Source organism: Seriola aureovittata, chromosome 4 (assembly GCF_021018895.1).
Source record: "Seriola aureovittata isolate HTS-2021-v1 ecotype China chromosome 4, ASM2101889v1, whole genome shotgun sequence".
Lineage (NCBI taxonomy): Eukaryota > Metazoa > Chordata > Actinopteri > Carangiformes > Carangidae > Seriola > Seriola aureovittata.
In genome coordinates, this window is record NC_079367.1 from 26,996,055 (window position 1) to 27,015,321 (window position 19,267).

Below are 19,267 nucleotides of genomic sequence, written 5' to 3' on the forward strand. Positions count from 1 at the left end.
TTTTAAGGAGTAGTATACTGATATTTCATATATCTTGCTATACAATGACTTTGCAATGCAGCAGCATCGTGGTGCGATGGTTAGGACTATTCCCTCACACTGACAAGGTCAAGGGTTCAAACCCTGGTTTCAGACTTTATAATCCTGTGATGTTTTTTGATAGTTTCACGCTACAGTACGTGATTACGTTTTTTGGCATTGTTATATGCCTTACTATACTTTGACGTTTTATGCCTTACAATACTATGACGTTTTATGATATTTCACAGAGTAGTATACTGATATTTTATATACCTTGCTATACAATGAGCTAGTGATCCAACAGCATGGTGGTACGATGGTTAGCACTATAGCCTCATACTGAGAAGGGCAAGGGTTCAAACCCTGTTTTCAGGCTTTTATATGCTGTGACATTTTTGCGCCATCCTAAACTATGATGTTTTTTGACATTTTTATGCTTTACTATACAATGATGTTTTCATGACATTCTATGCCTAATGGACAATAACCTTTTATGATATATCATGGATTAGTATGCTAAGATATTCTTAATATCTTGCTATACCATTAAATTGTGATGCAGCAGCATCATGGTACAATGGTTAGGATTGTTGCTTCACAAAGAGAAGGTCATGGGTTCAAACCCTCGTTTGGGGCTTTACTCTGTTATGATGCTTTTTGATATTTTCACACCACAGTATACGATGAATTGTTTTTCCATTGTTATGCCTTACTATACTATAATATTTTATGCCTCACAATACTATGATTTTTTATGATATGTCACGGAGTAGTATACTGATATTTTATATACCTTTCTATACAAGGCGTTTATGATGCAGCAGCATGGTGGTAGAATGGTTAGGACTAGTCCCTCACACTGAGAAGGGCAAGGGTTCAAACCCTGGTTTCAGGCTTTTATATACTGTGACATTTTTGCGCCATCCTATACTATGATGTTTTTTGATATTTATATGTTTTACTATACAATTATGTTTTCATGACATTTTATGCCTAATGGACAATCTTTTGTAATATATCATGGATTAGTATGCTAAAATATCCTTAATATCATGCTATACCATGAGCTTGTGATGCAGAAGTATTGTTGTACAATGGTCAGGACTTCTGCCTCACACTGGCAAGGTCATGGGTTCAATCCCTGGTTTGGGGCTTTACTGTCCTATGGTCCTTTTTGATATATTTTTTGCCTTACTATATACTATACTCTATGATGTTTTTTGCCATTTTTATACCTTACCATACTGTGACGTTTTTATGACCTTTCATGCCTTTATATACTATTATGTTTTTGTGACATTTTATGCCATACTATACAATGACATTTTTTGACATATTCAACTCACGCTATATGATTACGTTTTTTGACTTTTTTTTGCATTACTATACTTTGATTTTTTCATGACATTTTATGCCTAATGGACAATCTTTTGTGAGCTTCTATGAGCTTGTGATGTAGAAGCATTGTGGTACAATGGTCAGGACTACTGCCTAACACTGACAAGGTCATGCGTTCAATCCCTGTTTTGGGGCTTTAATATGTATTTTTTGGGGGGTTTTATGCCATACTATACTATGACGTTTATTTTTGGCATTTTTATGCCTTAAAACACTATGTCATTTGATGCATTACCACACTATGACGTTTTTATAACCTATTATGGCTTAATATACTAATTGTTTTTTTTTTGACGTTTTATGCCATACTATACTATGACATTTTTTTTAGCATTTTTATGCGTTACTATACTATATCATTCGATGCCTTACCATACTATGACGTTTTTATAACCTATTATGGCTTAATATACTAATTTTTTTTTACGTTTTATGCCATACTATACTATGACGTTTTTTGACATTTTTATGCCATATTATACTATGACGTTTTTTAGCATTTTTATGCCTTACTATACTATATCATTCGATGGCTTAACATACTATGACGTTTTTATAACCTATTATGGCTTAATATACTAATTTTTTTTTTGACGTTTTATGCCATTTTTATGCCAAATTATACTATGACGTTTTTTAGCATTTTTATGCCTTAAAACACTATGTCATTTGATGCCTTACCATACTAAGACGTTTTTATAACCCTTTATGGCTAAATATACTATTATGTTTTTTTGACATTTTTTGCCATACTATACTATGACGTTTTTTAGCATTTTTATGCCTTACTATACTATATCATTCAATGCCTTACCATACTATGACGATTTTGTAACCCTTAATGGCTAAATATACTATTATGTTTTTTTGACATTTTTTACCATACTATACTATGACGTTTTTTAGCATTTTTATGCCTTACTATACTATATCATTCAATGCCTTACCATACTATGACGATTTTGTAACCCTTTATGGCTAAATATACTATTATGTTTTTTTTACACTTTTTGCCATACTATACTATGACGTTTTTTTTTGCATTTTTATGCCATACTATACTATGACCTTTTTTAGCATTTTTATGCCTTACTATACTATATCATTCGATGCCTTACCATACTATGACGTTTTTATAACCTATTATGGCTTAATATATTAATTTTTTTTTGACGTTTTATGCCATACTATACTATGACGTTTTTTGCCATTTTTATGCCTTATTATACTATGACGTTTTTTGAAATTTTATGCCATACTATACTATGACGTTTTTTGCCATTTTTATGCCTTATTATACTATGATGTTTTTTTGAAATTTTATGCCATACAATACTATGAGGTTTTTTGACATTTTTATGCTCTACTATAATATGACTTTTTTTGCCTTACTATACTGTGACGTTTTGTGCCTTACTATACTATGACATTTTTTGACATTTCTATGCCTTATTATACTATGACCTTTTTTGAAATTTCATGCCATAGTATACTATGATTTTTTTTTACATTTTAACGCCATATTATACAATGAAGCTTTTTGGCATTTTAATGCCTTAATATACTATGACATTTTATTTCTTAATATACCATAATTCTTCTGATATTTTTTTGCCTTGCTATGCTATGGCGTTTTATACCTGACCATACTATGATGTTATTTGACATTTTTATATCTTAGTATGATATGACATTTCTTTACATTTTCATGCCAGACTATATGATGAGGTTTTTATGAAATATAATGCCATCCTATACTATGACGTTTTTTGACATTTTTATGCTCTACTATAATATGACTTTTTTTGGCATTTGTTTGCCTTACTATACTGTGTTATGGTCAGTGCGATCTTGGGAGCCAAGAGGCAGAACACAAACGAGACTGCAGTTCAAAGGTAATATTATTGTAGACTTGTGGAGATTACAGATGAAGGGGCTGAGCCAGAGCTGTCACAGGAGAGTGGTAGGTGAATGAAACTGGTATTAGCGGAGCGGGGCAGGCAGTTAAACTGGTGATCCAAACTGGAGCAAGAGATGAAGACTGAGCTGGATGTGGCAGGAAACAGGAGAGACTGGAATGATGAACCTGAGGCAAACAGGATTAACAGGCTTCGGGAAAAACAAACTATACAAGGGAAGAGAGAACAGGAAAATACAGGGAATGAGGGATGGATACAGCCTGACTGTCTCTCCACTCCCACAAAAAACATACAGGGCTTGTTCTTTACATCCTGTTTGTTTGCAGTGACTTAATGTTAAGCTGCTGAACCGTGGCCAATGACTGCTGCTGTAAATTGATTGTTCCTCCACCAGCTTAGCTAATGTGACTTTAATAAGACTAATGGAGGTTCCACACTGTGACCTCTGGGTCACACACACACACACACACACACACACACACACATACACACACACACACACACACACACACACACACACACACACACACACACACACACACACACACATACAGCCCAGTTAATCTGACTGCATGGATATGCTAATCTGTGAGACCAACAATACAACATAAGTAAGTAAAATGCAAGCACTGCAAAACAAAATTAAACAACACCTAAGACAAATCACAACACAGATTGAAGCATCTCAGCTTGACTGAACACAAAAAAGGTAGTAGCCTGCTGTTTTCTGATTTCTAAGGTTTATTTACATCAGTTATATTTGTTAACCTGTCAGTGAAATGTGTATATTTTTAAATTATGATTATTATAACACCAAATTATTTACATTTTCATTTCAGTCCTAAATCAGTTTGGTAATAAGTGAGTGATTGTACCAGAAAATAAAATATTGTTAGTAACTTAGAAAGAGTGGTAGTTTAATTTAATCACGGGACAGAACTATTAAAATAAAACATGAATATATCATAATACATATAACCAACAAACATAAGTAATTGTATCTTTTAAAATGTCTAGAGAAGGGGAGAGTGTAAGGCCCCCACCCCCTCAATGGGGCTCAAACACACACTGTCAAAGTGAACCGTTGATTATGTGTCATTAATAATCTGTCTTCTTCCTCTCTCCTCTTGCAGGCAGCTCATCTCTCCGGCAGATGGCCTTGTCTAGTGGACATGACGGCCAACCCCGGTGCCGCGGTGTATGGTGGGAAACATGGGATCAGGTAAGCTCCTCAGCTTTGTCAAGTCTGACAGACATAACTAGACAAATGCAGGAAATCGTGAGACTTCGCCTTCAGAATAAAAAGTATAAAAGCGCGACGTACTTTTATTTCAAGGCTCTAATGTTGAGTTCTACTCAGGTTAGATATATCAAGTATATCAAGTTATTTCACAATGCTTTATTATTTTAATATTCTACAATTTGTGTATTTATTTATCTATTAATGATTTAGTCATCTATGCTGTTCCAATGTCTTGGCATTCTTCTTTGTTGGGGATGAGCAAAGTCCATCCTTCTGTCATGGAAAGATGTTTTTACTTCAAAAAGGATTTGATGTGACGCAGGAAGCTACAGGCTCCTCTGTGTCTCCATGTGTAAACTGCTCGTGCACGCCTTTTGTTTTGTGGTCTGTTTACTGTGGATAAATAAAAGTCACAAAGCTTCAGAAACTCCATCTTGTGGTAAATGATAGACCTACATCTCGATTGAGATATTGCACATATTAACATAAAATTCTGCATAAATGTGCCTCAGACCTGATCCCAGTTTAGTGTAGCCAAGTATACTGTTATTGTGTTTTCTGGATACAGTCTGACATGAAGAAGTTGGTGAGATAAGAAGAGTATTGATGCTGATGTGAAAGTTGAATCCTGACGCCTGTAATGCAGAGGGCAAGTTGTGTGTTGCGTGACAATTTTGTCTACAGTTACTGGTGACGAGTCAGTGAAATTAAACAGAGTGGTTATTGAAGATGAGCCTGTACAGACAACAGACAGCGATCAGAAGCGTTTGTTTTAATGTTGCATAAAGAAATATGAATTACCACGTTTTCCCATGATCCTCCAGTGCTGACAGTGCTATGGACAAAGACAGGCGATGCAAAATGTGATTCCACATCACATCCCAAATCTGATCTAAAACCAAGACATGACTGATAAGCTGGATACTCATGAGCCTAAGGGACGCCATTCTTGGGCCTAAAACTAAAAAATATGTGTGTTAAAATTTAATTTTGTTTGAAAGCCAGAAACATGTGTTGAGGACAAAATTGATTATTACATATCAACCTTCAAGTCAGACTTTGTGTAAATACATATCAGAAACACATCCGTTAAGCTCCCATTATCTATGTAAATGTAAAACGAGAATATTTAGATTAGTTACAAAAACACTTATGTGGATGTTATACCGTGTAACTACAATGCAGCGATATCGCCTTTCTTGCGCATTGAGGCTTTTAGTTTGAAGGTGAGAACCGGAAGTTGACGCCGGTTAAAGACAGGAGCAGCTGAGAGCTGAGGAGGCGGCAGGTGAATGACTTACAGCCTCCAGTTTTCACCGTCTCACCTGTTCAACGTTAAATAAACGGACAGATACTGTGAGAGCAAATGCTCCGCGGTGTCTGACAGGTCCCTCTGTCCACAGAAAAACAACAACACCAGCTCAGAGTGGACAAAAAGACCAAACCACGCCGCCGCAGCCCGGACTTAGCAGGTAGGCTATAAATAACTGTTGATTTGGATCTGAAATGAAGTCTGCGTGTGTACCTGTTTGTTTACATCCTGTTGTAGAGCATAATTATCAACCACAGACAGACGCTTATGTGTTGTACAGCGGCCAATGATGTTTTCACTCAGTCACAGCAAAAATTAAATTCATTTAAATTGTAGAAATGAACGGAAATGTCTCGTAATGTGACGCAGTAGTTGTTAAATCAGCTGAGAGGGTTGTGGCAGCTGTAAATTGGCATGAAAGTACGTTATTCCTGACGTGTTGGAAAACCGACCCTGAGGCCTGTTGCGCCGCCAACAGTAAACAAAAGGCATAGACTGTGTGTGTGTGTGTGTGTGTGTGTGTGTGTGTGTGTGTGTGTGTGTGTGTGTGTGTGTGTGTGTGTTTTTCTTATATTTTAACAAGTAACCCTCTCAAGTCCAGGTTGATTTTGGTCAATATATTTCTGATATCTATTCATAGGAACCTATAAATACAAGAGAAGTGACACAAGTGCCTATAGATCAGAATCACTCAAAATATTATTGTAGGACAGTTCGAGATTATAAAAAATATTGTTTTACTGTTTATTCACACAAATACAGCAGAAACAATGTGACATAACGTTATAATGCAATAATTCACTGTTTTGAATATTTCTTTCAGAAGTGTTTCATGCTCCACACATGAATGAGATATTATTTGAAAGACTCACATTAGCATTTCCAACTCATAATTAATTATATTGATCATCAACAATGATACTATTATATTACTATAAAAACATGTTAATTGTGTTCATAGATGCAGAAACATACTCTAGAGGGATACCAGTTGCCTGTAAAGACCGGAAAAAATACCAAAATCCAAACCATCATTTAGTTTCGGTTTATAATTCTTTTATTAAAAAACTGTTTTTCTGTGACTGGGTGGATAGATAGATAGATACATAACATAACAATACTCAGATATATCATAACAGGTTGTTTGTGTTGTATGTTGTTTTTCTTTTGCTCATTTTGTTTGTGTTCTGTCTCCATGTTTCATGTTGGACTGAGTGTCCTCAGAATATTTGCACAAGGTGTTAGATTGAGGTTTTTTATGACGGAATAAAATCAAAGCAAAACAGATAGAAAGATACTTCATTTGAACTACATGAGAGTGAAAAGTCAGTCTTGAAATGTATTTCAGAAATCACTTTTGGAAATCTGAAGCAAAGTCTTATATTAAAACTCCTCTATTCAGTTACAGTGACACGCAGCATTTCTGCCGACGTGAGACAAAAAAATCTACAGTTTTTTTCTTAGACTTAACACACTGTCTTAAACTAACGCTCTAAACCTGATATAGTTGATGACCTGACATGCAAAGAGAAATATTTGGACTCATGCTGACCTTTGGATAACAATCTGCCTGCATGTTAACCATGAACTGTAACGTTTGTATTTAGTTCCATATCCCTACTTCTCCTGTCAGATCAGAGCAGAGAAGAGGAAACTGAAAACCAGCATGTTTGTATTTACTGAAGTTGCTGACAATGAAACCCAAAGGACACCTTTATCCTTTCCCCTTACCTTTTACAATCAAATCTGTTTACTGACAGAAATGGATTAATTCAGTGAAACCAATAAGAAATCACAGCTTCTATTTAGATTCAGTCACTGTCTGTGATCTATATCCAAATGTCTTCTCTTCTCCTCTTTACCTTTATCAAAAGAGACTGGACCACAAAGTTGATAGTAAATCAGTACTATACCGGTTTTTAAATGCTATTAAGATAAATTTGCAAATACAGTTTAAACTCTGCTTGCATTCAAAGATGGTGCTGCTACACTAATCCTCATATGTTGCTAGTTGAAGTTTTCGTTTGGTACATTGCTGATACTATTACAACTTATATTCTACTTCTGCCAGTGTTGCTACTACTAAGACTAGTTGGCCTCCCACCTCTTCTCCTGGTACTGTTAGCTACAAATACTAGTAGTAGTCATAATACTACTACTTCTCCTGCCATGTCACCACTACCACTCCTCCTTCTACTATTATTATATTACCAATACTGCTGCTATTATGATGACTACTTCTACTACTGCTGGTAAATATATTACTACTTCTAATGCCACGAGGGTAGTGGTAGTGGCCATTGCCTCTATCACTACTGCTTCTTTTACAAGTACTGCTATAAAGAGTCATTTTCAGAAATTCATGTGTCACTGTTTTTGCTGTTCCCAGGTCAGTTGTTGTGAGAGGAGGAACCTCAGAGTTGGAGCCATGTTGTCGGCGGAGGAGATTCTGTGCAGCACGCAGCAGGTGATCGCAGGGCTGGAGGCGCTGAGAGGAGAGAACCGCGGTTTGCTGGAGAGCCTGCAGGAGGCGATGGAGAGCCGGCCGGCGCCAGAGAGCAGCAACAGCGTGGAGCAGGAGAAAAGCAGCATCATCTGCCAATCACTGGAGAGGATAGAGCTGGGGCTGAGCGAGGCACAGGTACAAACACAAGAGTGGAATAAGGACAAAGTTAAAATTATGGTTAATTTTCTTCTGTTTTCTTGTGGTTTCCAAAAAAAGATTTTTCAAAGCTGCTGGTCTTAGTTCAGGCACACTTGCATGGAGCCAAGGATGTAATTAAAATGCCTTTTTTGTGTAAAGGCACATCAGAGTAAAATATGTAACAAAAAAACTTCCAAAAAGGGAAAAAAAACGCAGACTGGTTTCAACCACAACAGGGTCTTCCTCAGGGCGTGGTTGCAAAGAGAAGTAAACCAGAATGGAGTGTCATGATTCCTTGCATAGACAGATCTCACTAGCATATCGTATAATATATTACAAGTAGGTTATGTAGACAAGAAGATATTGATTACATCATAATTATAATCATTAGAAATTAGTGATACCAACCATTTGTGAACAATAAAGAGAGGGGTAAGCCATTTTAGAAGAGAGGTCTGACATCTATTTCCTCATTAAGGCCTGGATACACCAAAGCATCAAAATCCTATAAGTCTCCCACTGGAGTTATCTATTGAGGCGATCACCTCCTCTGATGGGCTGCTCCACAAGCTCAATACCTTCCACTTTCAAAAGGCTGTCGTTGGTGTTAGGACAAATATGGAAGTGGCGTTCCATAGTGTAATCAACATTATGAGTTTTTATGGCATATTTGTGTTCTGCTATTCTATCTTTCAAGCGCCTCTTAAAGCGCCCGATGTAAAAGCAGCCACGTGGACAGGTGAGGCGGTACACTCTTCTTTACTATTATTTTTATGTATTTTTAAAAATGTTATCATTTTCATTTCTTTGCTACTTCTGTTTAAATTTTTTGTCCAAAATTACAAAAAAAAGTACAAATCTCACAGAAGTCAGGCAACATCCATGTAACTGTGGGGAAAAATGCAATTTAGGAAGGTCCATTAAGTTAATTTATCTGAATATCTTAAAGATGACTTTCCCACACAAAAACACTTTAATCAAATAGGTTAGAATAAAAGCTGATGTAATAAGTGCCATAAGTAAAAGGGCATTAAAAGCTCAGTACAAAAGTACAAATAAAACTGATTAAAGTAAAAGTTTATTTAACATTAAAGGTGTATTTAAAAGCGAGGAGAACAGAAATTACAATATTTACAAGCTGTAGTATTAGATGAGCATTAAAAATGCAATTAAGTATTATTTTAAAATGTTCTTATGATGTAATAGCTTTGGAGCCTTTCATGCTTCCCTATAAAATGTGCAGGAAAAGTTCCATGTGTCCGTGTGTCTACATTTTGATGTTCATTTGAATATGCTGCTGTATTTTTCTTCTGTGCTTCATGTCTCAGTTGTCTCTTGTCTCCTCAGGTGATGATGGCGTTGTCGGCTCACCTGGGATCACTGGAGGCGGAGAAACAGAAGCTGCGAGCTCAGGTACGTTTCTGTAAAAAATAAGAAGAAAAAGGAAGAAGAAGATCTGAAGAGATAAAGAGCAGATGGGAGGTTCACTGAGGGTCATATTTTCTTCAACATACAGGGTGACTCCACCAACCCTCCGCTAAACCCTCCACTGTGTTTCCTGTGTGGGGAGTTTTAATCCATCTTTGTTTTGCTAGTATACTGAAATCCTCCTCCTTCACCTTCTCCATGTAATCATCCATTCCCCTTGCTTCTTTTTCTTCCTTTACTCTTCCCTTTCTTCCTTTCTTACTACTCATTCTTGTCTTCCTCCTCTCTGTTCTTCATCTTTCCTGTCCTTTATGTCATGTCACCATTTCTCCATCTTTCTCCTCCCTCCCTCCCATATTCATCCTCTTCCTCCTTTCCTTCCTTTCCCTCTACACCCTCTTCCTCCATTTTCTCTTCTCTTGTCATCCTTTCGTCATCCTCTCAACCCTACATCATTTCTCCTCTCTTTCTTTCGTTCTTTTCATCATTGCGTCCTCTGCCTCCTTCTCAGGTGCGTCGTCTTTGTCAGGAGAACCAGTGGTTGAGGGACGAGCTGGCTGGTGCTCAGCAGCGGCTGCAGGACAGGGAGCAGGAGGTGGTCACCCTGGAGGAGCAGAACAGACACCTGCAGTTCATGTCCTCCATACGTAAATACGACCAGGAGGAGCCGCAGCTGGTGAGGACACATAAACACGAACATGTCTTTGTGTATGTTCAGGGAGATTTTTATCACTTCCTCATCAGCCAACTAGGTGATCAAATAACAAAGGATCAAAAGTGGATAAATAGCTTGGCAACAGTAGTTGACTTGCTCTTTATTTAACCCACACATTTCATCACAAGGCCTCTGTCAGGGCTGTGTGTTGTGTGTGATTCAGGGAAAGCAGTCTGAAATATAAACCTGATCTGAGTGAAACCTGAGAGAGTAGTGTAGGCCTATCTGAACTTGACAATTTCTTAAATGAGTGTAGTCAAGACGAGCCACAGTCAGCATTTAAATGGATCCTTAAAGCTGCAGTTATTAATTCTTGTGACCTCTAGGGGGCAAAAGAATTATCGTCTCAGTAAGTTGTGACGTCTGATCTATTCCTGTAGCAAACAGTTATTTATTTACACATTCAGCAGAAATGGAAAAAAACAATGTGAATGTAAGTCCAGTATTCACACCAACGTCTGAGAGAAAATATCTGGGGCCTCAAGTTAAGATTTTACTTAAAGTCTGAGATACAGTTAGGTTAGATCACTCTACTTTCTGCAGCTTAATGATCGCTCTATGGTTTTATGCCATATGATTCTTCCTGTCAGGTTTAGTCGAGATATGTCATGTCTTTCTATTAAGTCTCTTTCACTGCTGCAAATGCCTAAACTTTTTTCCTCAACTAAGGAAACCTTTTAAGAGATTCTGTGCAACAACCTTAAGTAACTCAGCTAAGGAGAAATTAAACCTTAAGTGTCATACTTTAGTAGAAAACTGTTGTGTGTTGTTTTGTGCAGCCGTTCTGTGTTTCTTTAGCTGCTAGATGTTCCACTTTCTTCACCAGTTAGTCGCTAACTTTGTCTGCCTGCTGCTTCATGTTGGACAGATACATACAGTGCGAGCAACACTTTTCCCATCACAGATAGTCATTTGACTATAGTCATTTGACTATAGTCATTATAGTCACAGATAGTAATTTGACTATCTGCTGATATCCAGCCGTTTTAATTCATTATAAAAACACTGTACATCCTGCATGTAGGGAAATACTGCAAATGTGATGACATAATGTATCTGCAGTTTATCTGTTTGAGTGTGTTTGTTTCTCCTCTCAGGATGACAAAGACACGTCCTCCAACAAAGAGTCTCTGGATGATCTCTTTCCTACTGAGGATGAGGAACAGTCACAGAGTAAGGTTCTGCTGGGGTGTGTGAATGCGATATGCTCATCTTTATCTAAGCCATGCAGGTCAAATATAAAAAGGGTTAATTTACCAAAATTAAAACAAAACCAAACTTTTATTTGCAGAGATTTGAGATTCTGTTTCACTGCAGTGGAGGTGTTGTATAGAGAGACATTGGTGTTTAGTTTGTGTCATTGAATGCTGTGAGCATCACACAAGCCGCCTTGATTTTGCCAGCATGGTGTAAGATGGTGTAAAAGCTCAGAAAATAAATCTCAAATAAGTCTGCTGGTGTGAAAATATTTTTGTTTCTCCCTTTACTAATCAGTTGTCCAACAGGTTTGTAGCTGGTGATCTGTACAACTCACTGTCCCAAATGTTGAACAAGTCTTCATTCTCTAGATACACTCAGTGTAACTGTATTTCCTCTGCTCATGATATTTTGAGTCACAACTCTTCACACACAACAAAGACATTTCAAGCTCTGATGTCACATTGTGAGCATCTGCATCACATGTAGTGATAATGAGTTTAAAGCATGAGACATCTTATTTTCTCATCCAGAAAATGTGTTCTGCAAAAGCATCAACACCTTCAACTTTTCCTTCAAGTCATTTTGTACAACAGCACCTTGAGTGGACAGTCACATGACGGCTACTTTTCAGCAACAAGACACCAGATCATTTAAAGCTATGATGAATTAAAACCATGACAAAGTAGATGAAAAAATAGATGAATGAATGTGACTCAATAGTGAACTTTATTAGATTGAAGTGATTACTTGCATCTTGGTCAAATCTAGTTAAATCAAGCCAGCTCATTTATGTTGGAGGGGTGCCTTGTCTGTTTGTTTACTGAAGTAAAAGTTTGGCCAGTTGTAAATGTGACATGAAAATTCTGCTTTGTATTTGTTTATTTCTGTTCAGTGTCCCAGCCTCACCACAGCAGTGCAGCAGCTGCAGCCCAGCAGGGCGGCTACGAGATTCCCGCCCGCCTTCGAACGCTCCACAACCTTGTCATCCAGTACGCATCCCAGGGACGATACGAAGTCGCCGTACCGCTCTGCAAACAGGTGTGTGAAGGACTTCCATCTCCAACTGGTCCCCTGCACAGCATGTAACTGCTGCTGTTTGGGTCTGAAGTCTGCACCGGCTCTAGCTCCTTTCACACCAGAGAGGTTTAAGTCTGATGATCATGTCTCAACAGGCTTTGGAAGACCTGGAGAAGTCTTCAGGCCACACCCACCCAGACGTAGCCACCATGCTGAATATACTGGCACTTGTGTACAGGTGAGGCTAGTTAGTTACCATGGTGACAAATGCTAAAGCTGATCAATCTCCCCCCAAAAAAAGAACATCCTTGATTTACATCTGCATCTGGTTGTCCCCATTTGAGATGGGTGTCAAAGTAAGGTTTGAGGTTGTTACAAATGTCTCAGATTTCTATTTCTTAGTATTTAGGGATCAGTTTCTGTAACAAAACACTTTAGTTGAAGTCCTAACACTTATCTGAGCCATAAAACTTGAAAGTAATACGTGGAAATCACTAATGATAAAACCAACCACCATACGATTCTTCTTGTACTTGGAACAATTAAATCCTTTCATCAAAACCATGTGATTTTTATATGAAAAGTCTGATCTGAGGTGACAGATAGTGTGACATGTTTTTTTCCTACAGAGACCAGAACAAATACAAAGAAGCAGCCAACCTGTTGAATGATGCGTTGGCGATCAGGGAGAAAACTCTTGGGATCGATCATCCAGCTGTAAGTTAATGAAGCAGCTGCAGTCACAGATGATGTAGTAACTTCTGAAGCATGGTTTGTGTAGCGGCTAAGCCTAAACTTAAAGCCACTGAGGGGCTGCATAGACGGGCTAAAACTAATCGACGCGCTTGCTGCTACTACACTTGTGTCCAATGAAACAAACAGCTTCCGGATTCGCTTCTTCATTTGATATTTTCTTTATTTTTCACCGTCTGGATCTTTTAACCATGCAAGAATCCATTACTTAGTGCAGATAAAGTTCATACAAACAAATGCGACAACAGCGGAGCGGAGCATACCATGTCGTAGCATAGCGTAGCGGTCGAAAAACTGTGTGCTCCTTCCGTCTAGCAACACCTGACACCTGCCAGGATGTTCCCACCCATATATAAATTCACACACACACAATACAATGAGGACACCTAGGGGCCAAATTTGGTATCTACATATATTCACCTAAAAATGGCTCCTACAGTTTGTATTTGTATTTGTTTTACTTTATTTTCACTTGCCAGGGATGTATCCTAACAGATGTCTGATCCTCCAATCTCATTTTGTTGCTGCTTCTGACCTGAAAATACTTGCATTGGTCTTTTTATGGTTGTTTAATGTAGTATAGATCGGACCAACTGAGTTGGTGTGTGATATACATGTGTGTATGTGTGTGTGTGTGCAGGTAGCAGCAACGCTCAATAACCTTGCAGTGCTTTATGGGAAAAGAGGAAAATACAAGGAAGCAGAGCCACTGTGTAAAAGAGCTTTGGAGATCAGAGAGAAGGTGAGAAAAGACACTTTATATTACTGCACTTCTCAGACTTCCGAGCCTCAGAGTTCATACAACTCCTAATTATCACTACTACATAACTAACTGTAACCTAACACTCACCTAACCCTATTCTAACTTCAACCCTAAATACATTTAATAACTTAAAGTTATCCAACCTTTACTAACTTAAAGTTAGTAAATGTGTTGTTTGATTATAAAGCAGGTTTAGGTTCTATATTAATACTGTGAAAGTATCAAAGCCTCAGTCCACAGAGAAATGCACAAAGCCTGTATTCAGACACTGAGCCTTAAAACCAGCGGTCAGGACTTCTGGAACTTTGTGATGTCACAACAAAGCTGTCACTGCTCTCAGCCATGACCCAAGCCCCGCCCACCTGGACCCACCATCCAACCTTGCAGGATTTGGTTTCTCTGAGTGTTTTCCTGAAATCTGCTGTATTTTTATTGGATCACTCAAGACAACAGTCACCCACTGACCTGCTGTTTATAGAGCTTAAACCACAAATATATATTCTTATGGATCAACACTTCAAATAAAACATGGGGGAAGAGGAAAATAATGTAACTTTTAAAACTGTGTCCTAAACTGTGAAGACATGAGAATCACTAAATTGTCCTCATTTTGAGGATTTTTTTTTTTGTTGAGGGATATTAAACCATTAAATGTAGAACATTGTACTTTTTACTTTACATATATATTTTTGGCAGATTTAGTTGTCCCATTAAAAACATATGATTTTATGTATGATACCTTGTTACAGATAATCAATCAACAATCAACTACACCAGGAAAATTCTACTTGCATATCATGAGTACTAATAATAAGACAATTCTACTGTATATGAAGGAACATCCATAGGGGACATTTTCCTGCACAACAAGTACTTTCACTTTTGATACTTTAAGTGTACTTTCCTATTAATAGTAGGATAGTGTTTCTACTTAAGTATTTGAATGAACTATTTTTACAGCATGGTATTACTACTATTACTTTAGTAAAGAATGTCATGTCAAACAGTGTCATGCATCAGATAAATACTTCACTTGCTTATGGAAATATTGTATATACTTTTCAACCAGACAGTGTATTTTGTCTCCCATCAGGTTCTGGGTACAGACCACCCAGATGTGGCCAAGCAGCTCAACAACCTGGCTCTGCTATGTCAGAACCAGGGGAAGTACCAGGAGGTGGAGCAGTACTACGAACGCGCCCTGCACATCTACCAGAGCAAACTGGGACCAGACGACGCGAACGTGGCCAAGACCAAGAACAACCTGGTGAGAAGAGTGTAGAAAGGTCTTAGATCACGCATCATTTCTCCTGATATGACAACTGCAAAACAATAACTGTTAATTATAACTTTTATGTAATAAAGTCACTCTTTCATTTAGGCCTCCAAGTACCAATACTGAACAGTGCTCATGGAACGATATCAGATTATACATGTGTCATTTTCCTCACATCTAGACCTTCGCTTTCTTCACTCATCTTTTGTTTCTCTCTCAATCTCAGGCATCATGTTACCTTAAACAGGGGAAATACAGACAAGCTGAGGCTCTGTACAAAGAGATCCTGACCAGAGCACATGAAAAGGAGTTTGGATCTGTAGAAGGTACAAAACAATGATATTTATCTCAAAGCAGAAGATGTTGTATTTTTGGACTTGTCATTTTGGTTTATTACATGTCTACCACCACATTGATTTGGATGACACATGGGGAAAATAGTGCATCCCACAAGAACACTTAATCTTGTTTTTGTAATTACAGTCATCATTCTTGGCATGATGCAACCAAGAGGTTGTTACCATGTTATCGAAAACCACTGCTTTGAAAGTGAAAACACAGGGAAATATTGAAAACCTAAATGACGTTTGTATTACTGATACATTTCCTGGTTCATCTTGAACCTTGTTATATTGTAGAGATACACTTTTCTTTACAGGTTCATAATAATGGCTTTATGTGGCCACTGGTAACAACTATGATATAATGGTGTATACTAAGACATTGTGTAACAGTAGCACAGGTATAGAGGAGTTATCAATGTGGAAATCTGATGCAATCTTACACAGCATTAGCTTTCTAACGTTTGCCAACATGAGCCACAATAAGCTAATGGTCATACCAGACCAAATAAAGGCTTTAGTGACAAACTATGAAAAATAAAACCTTGGTTGTAACCACCAAATGTTTCATCAATAACATTGCAGAATGTTAGTTTATAATCTTAAAGTTCGTGGGAAAACCTAACAATGTTTTGTGATTCTGTCTGTCCGTCCTCCAGGAGAAGGTCGTCCCAGCTGGTCCGGGGCCGAGGACGGCGGCCCCAGACAGGATGGACTCAGTAACCTGAAGCGCAGCGGCTCCTTCACCAAACTCAGAGAGTCAATTCGCCGGAGCAGCGAGAAACTGGTCCGCAAGCTGAGAGGGGTCGGAATGGAGGAAACAACCCCAAGGAATGCTGGGTAATACTCCGTTAGAATGGTTTTCAAAACCCCCACTGTGAGCGCAGCTCTAGCTGAAGCCAGGTCCTCTCAGTACAGGAAGGTTTGTAGCTCATGGACGTACACTGATTTTGGCAACAAAAAAAACTTTTCTATCACTTTCTTTTAGGGCTTCTGTACATTTTTAATGGAAGCTCTTCATATTTCATCCAATATTTTGATTAAGAACTCAAGACTGAAAAAAATTGATATCAAGCAACTGGAGGACAAGGTGATCTTAACTTCTGCAAATTTATGGCTGACTTTTCTTTTTAAGTTTTTTTTTTCAGTCACTTTGTTTAAACTTTGTTTGTTGCATTTCACCCAACAACTCTTGTTTTTCCAAGCAGTAAAACTGAGCCTGTGGGAGTTTTTAGTGACATTTTGACCCTTTTATAAAGATTAAGTTACTCATGATGTGTATTTATTGTTATTTATTATGTTAATTATTATGATATTCTGTCCTGTTTTCAGGATGAAGAGGGCAAACTCTCTGAATGTGTTAAATGTTGGAGCCAGAGACAGTCAAGATGGAGCCCAGGTGAGCAGACTGTTGGTCATTCAGTCTATTTAACCACTGTGACATGCATGTACTTGTAGTAGACATAAACATTACAATATACAGTATAAAACTAACTTTCCCTTCAAGAATAAGATTTTTAGCCCATCAAATTTTATCCTTTTTTCAGTAGACACAACATTTTTATAAAAGAAACCAAACTTGTCTTTGTTATTTCTCAGTTTTGCGTTGTTTTCAGTAATTATAACAGATGAAATCCCAGCATTGACATGTATGTGTTTATCTGTAAACAGACTTGTGCAGCATGTTAACACCTGCCATGTGTTTTTGTTTTGTCCCTCAGTCGAGCCGTTTGGCAGATATTCGAGGCCTGAGCTGCAGCACACAGAGCCTGACAAGACGAGGTTCACTTGGTGGGACCAGCTAACACACACACACACACACACACACACACACACACACACACACACACACACACACACACACACACACACACACACACACACACACACACACACAGACTCACACTCACACTCTACATGCAACACCTCTTATTACTGGACAGATGTTCAGTCTCTGACTGTTACGAGAAAGAAACCCACAGCTGAATCGATTGCTCACATCAGATGCCCTACACCAAAGTTAATCCCCTCAAGAAAAACTAAAAGAGATGTCACAACTAAGTGACTGGAGACTCTAATCTAAGGTGCACATTTTATAACGATCATTCACTTAAAAAGTCATAAAAAATATGTTTGTCTCCAGAGAGTTATTAATAGTGTGTTTACATAATGACTGTACCTTGACATATTTACGCTGCACTACAACCTTTCCTTCCTGTTCACTTGAAATCCAACATCATTCCTTCCTGAGTTTAGATTAAAAACAAATTCAGTTTCCTTGTTACAAGTTAACTATGAACTCTAAAGTTAAACAACATGGAAACTGTTGTTGAACACAAAAACCCTTTAAACTACTTAAAATATCAGTAGCATTTACACTGCAAGAAAATACTTTAAACAAGTTTACATGAAGCAGACCATCATCTGCAGGTTAACTGAAGTAATAACAATACAGCAATTAATGTGCAATTAACTTGAGGTTGCGTTCCTCATGTTTACCCTTTTAGGTACATTTTTAATAACACTGAAAAAAATTATGAATTGTTTTAAATAAAGTTAAACAGGCATATTGACATGACAGATGATCTTTTTAAAATAACAGATGTTCTCTTGATGAGCACAGGGACATTCAAGTGTTTGCACATATTCAAAAACATGACGTTTGTCAAAATGTAAATGTTACATTCGGTCTACGAGGGAGAAGTTAAGCTATCAAGTTTATGCTGTTTAAAGCAATGTATTTAAATGTAATAAGTGCTTTTGCCTTTAAAATGTGCAGGTCGTTCAAATTATATTTTCGTATTTCCAGATGATAATCATAAAAACATGAATCTGTTTACTTCAGCTGTTTTGCACCAGAAGTCCAGTTCTGCCATTCCAGATGATCAAAATAAGGACCAACGTTTTTCTCAGTGAAGTTACACTTAAAAAATTAAAAGATGGATATTTTTTTTCCACATTAACAGTAAACATATTTTCAATAAAAATCTTAATGTAATAATATCAATCACTACTTGATTATTAATTAGGGTTGACGCGGTTGTAGATGTTACCAGTGTTACATGGCAACTTGGCCACCGTCTTCTTGTTCATTTTCCTTAATAGACATAAAACTCATTTAGTTCATTTTCGCGTTCCAGTGGTTGTTCCCACGTTTATCAGATAAATATACACAGCTCCATTGCTTCACATTGTGTCAAACAGATAACAACCTTCCCTAGCTCACAGCCCAAATCA

General features: G+C 37.6%; 1 protein-coding gene and 1 long non-coding RNA gene across 4 annotated transcripts; one reads left to right on the top strand and one right to left on the bottom strand.

The window, feature by feature from the left end:
• The first annotated feature begins 5,832 nt into the window (after positions 1-5,832).
• klc3 (kinesin light chain 3) lies at positions 5,833-17,936 on the top strand. Of its 2 annotated transcripts, XM_056373455.1 has the most exons (14): positions 5,833-6,053; positions 8,283-8,534; positions 9,885-9,950; positions 10,477-10,641; positions 11,778-11,853; positions 12,773-12,918; positions 13,053-13,135; positions 13,527-13,614; positions 14,291-14,392; positions 15,507-15,680; positions 15,916-16,015; positions 16,690-16,870; positions 17,363-17,429; positions 17,752-17,936. In XM_056373455.1, exons 2-14 carry the CDS (start codon positions 8,322-8,324, stop codon positions 17,833-17,835), a joined length of 1,545 nt encoding a protein of 514 aa, XP_056229430.1. In that variant the 5' UTR covers positions 5,833-6,053; positions 8,283-8,321; the 3' UTR covers positions 17,836-17,936. The 2 variants fall into 2 exon arrangements, with proteins under 2 accessions (XP_056229430.1, XP_056229429.1); XM_056373454.1 differs by lacking the exon at positions 5,833-6,053 and having other exon boundaries at positions 6,641-8,534.
• On the bottom strand, positions 9,599-14,180 carry LOC130167355 (uncharacterized). Of its 2 annotated transcripts, none has more exons than XR_008827280.1 (4): positions 13,558-14,180; positions 12,787-13,007; positions 10,417-10,638; positions 9,599-9,958 (listed from the first exon to the last, which is right to left on the bottom strand). It is a non-coding gene; the product is annotated as an uncharacterized LOC130167355 (long non-coding RNA). The 2 variants fall into 2 exon arrangements; XR_008827281.1 differs by having other exon boundaries at positions 10,417-10,569; positions 13,558-14,168.
• Positions 17,937-19,267: the final 1,331 nt, after the last annotated feature.

What these genes read in the sequence shown, in the direction of transcription:
- klc3 (XM_056373454.1), top strand. Translation starts at nt 8,121, where the DNA reads ATGATGACTACTTCTACTACTGCTGGTAAATATATTACTACTTCTAAT. An exon ending in TTGGGATCGATCATCCAGCT is followed by an intron (nt 13,615 to 14,290) that starts GTAAGTTAATGA and finishes GTGTGTGTGCAG; the next exon opens with GTAGCAGCAACGCTCAATAA. An exon ending in ACAACCCCAAGGAATGCTGG is followed by an intron (nt 16,871 to 17,362) that starts GTAATACTCCGT and finishes TCCTGTTTTCAG; the next exon opens with GATGAAGAGGGCAAACTCTC.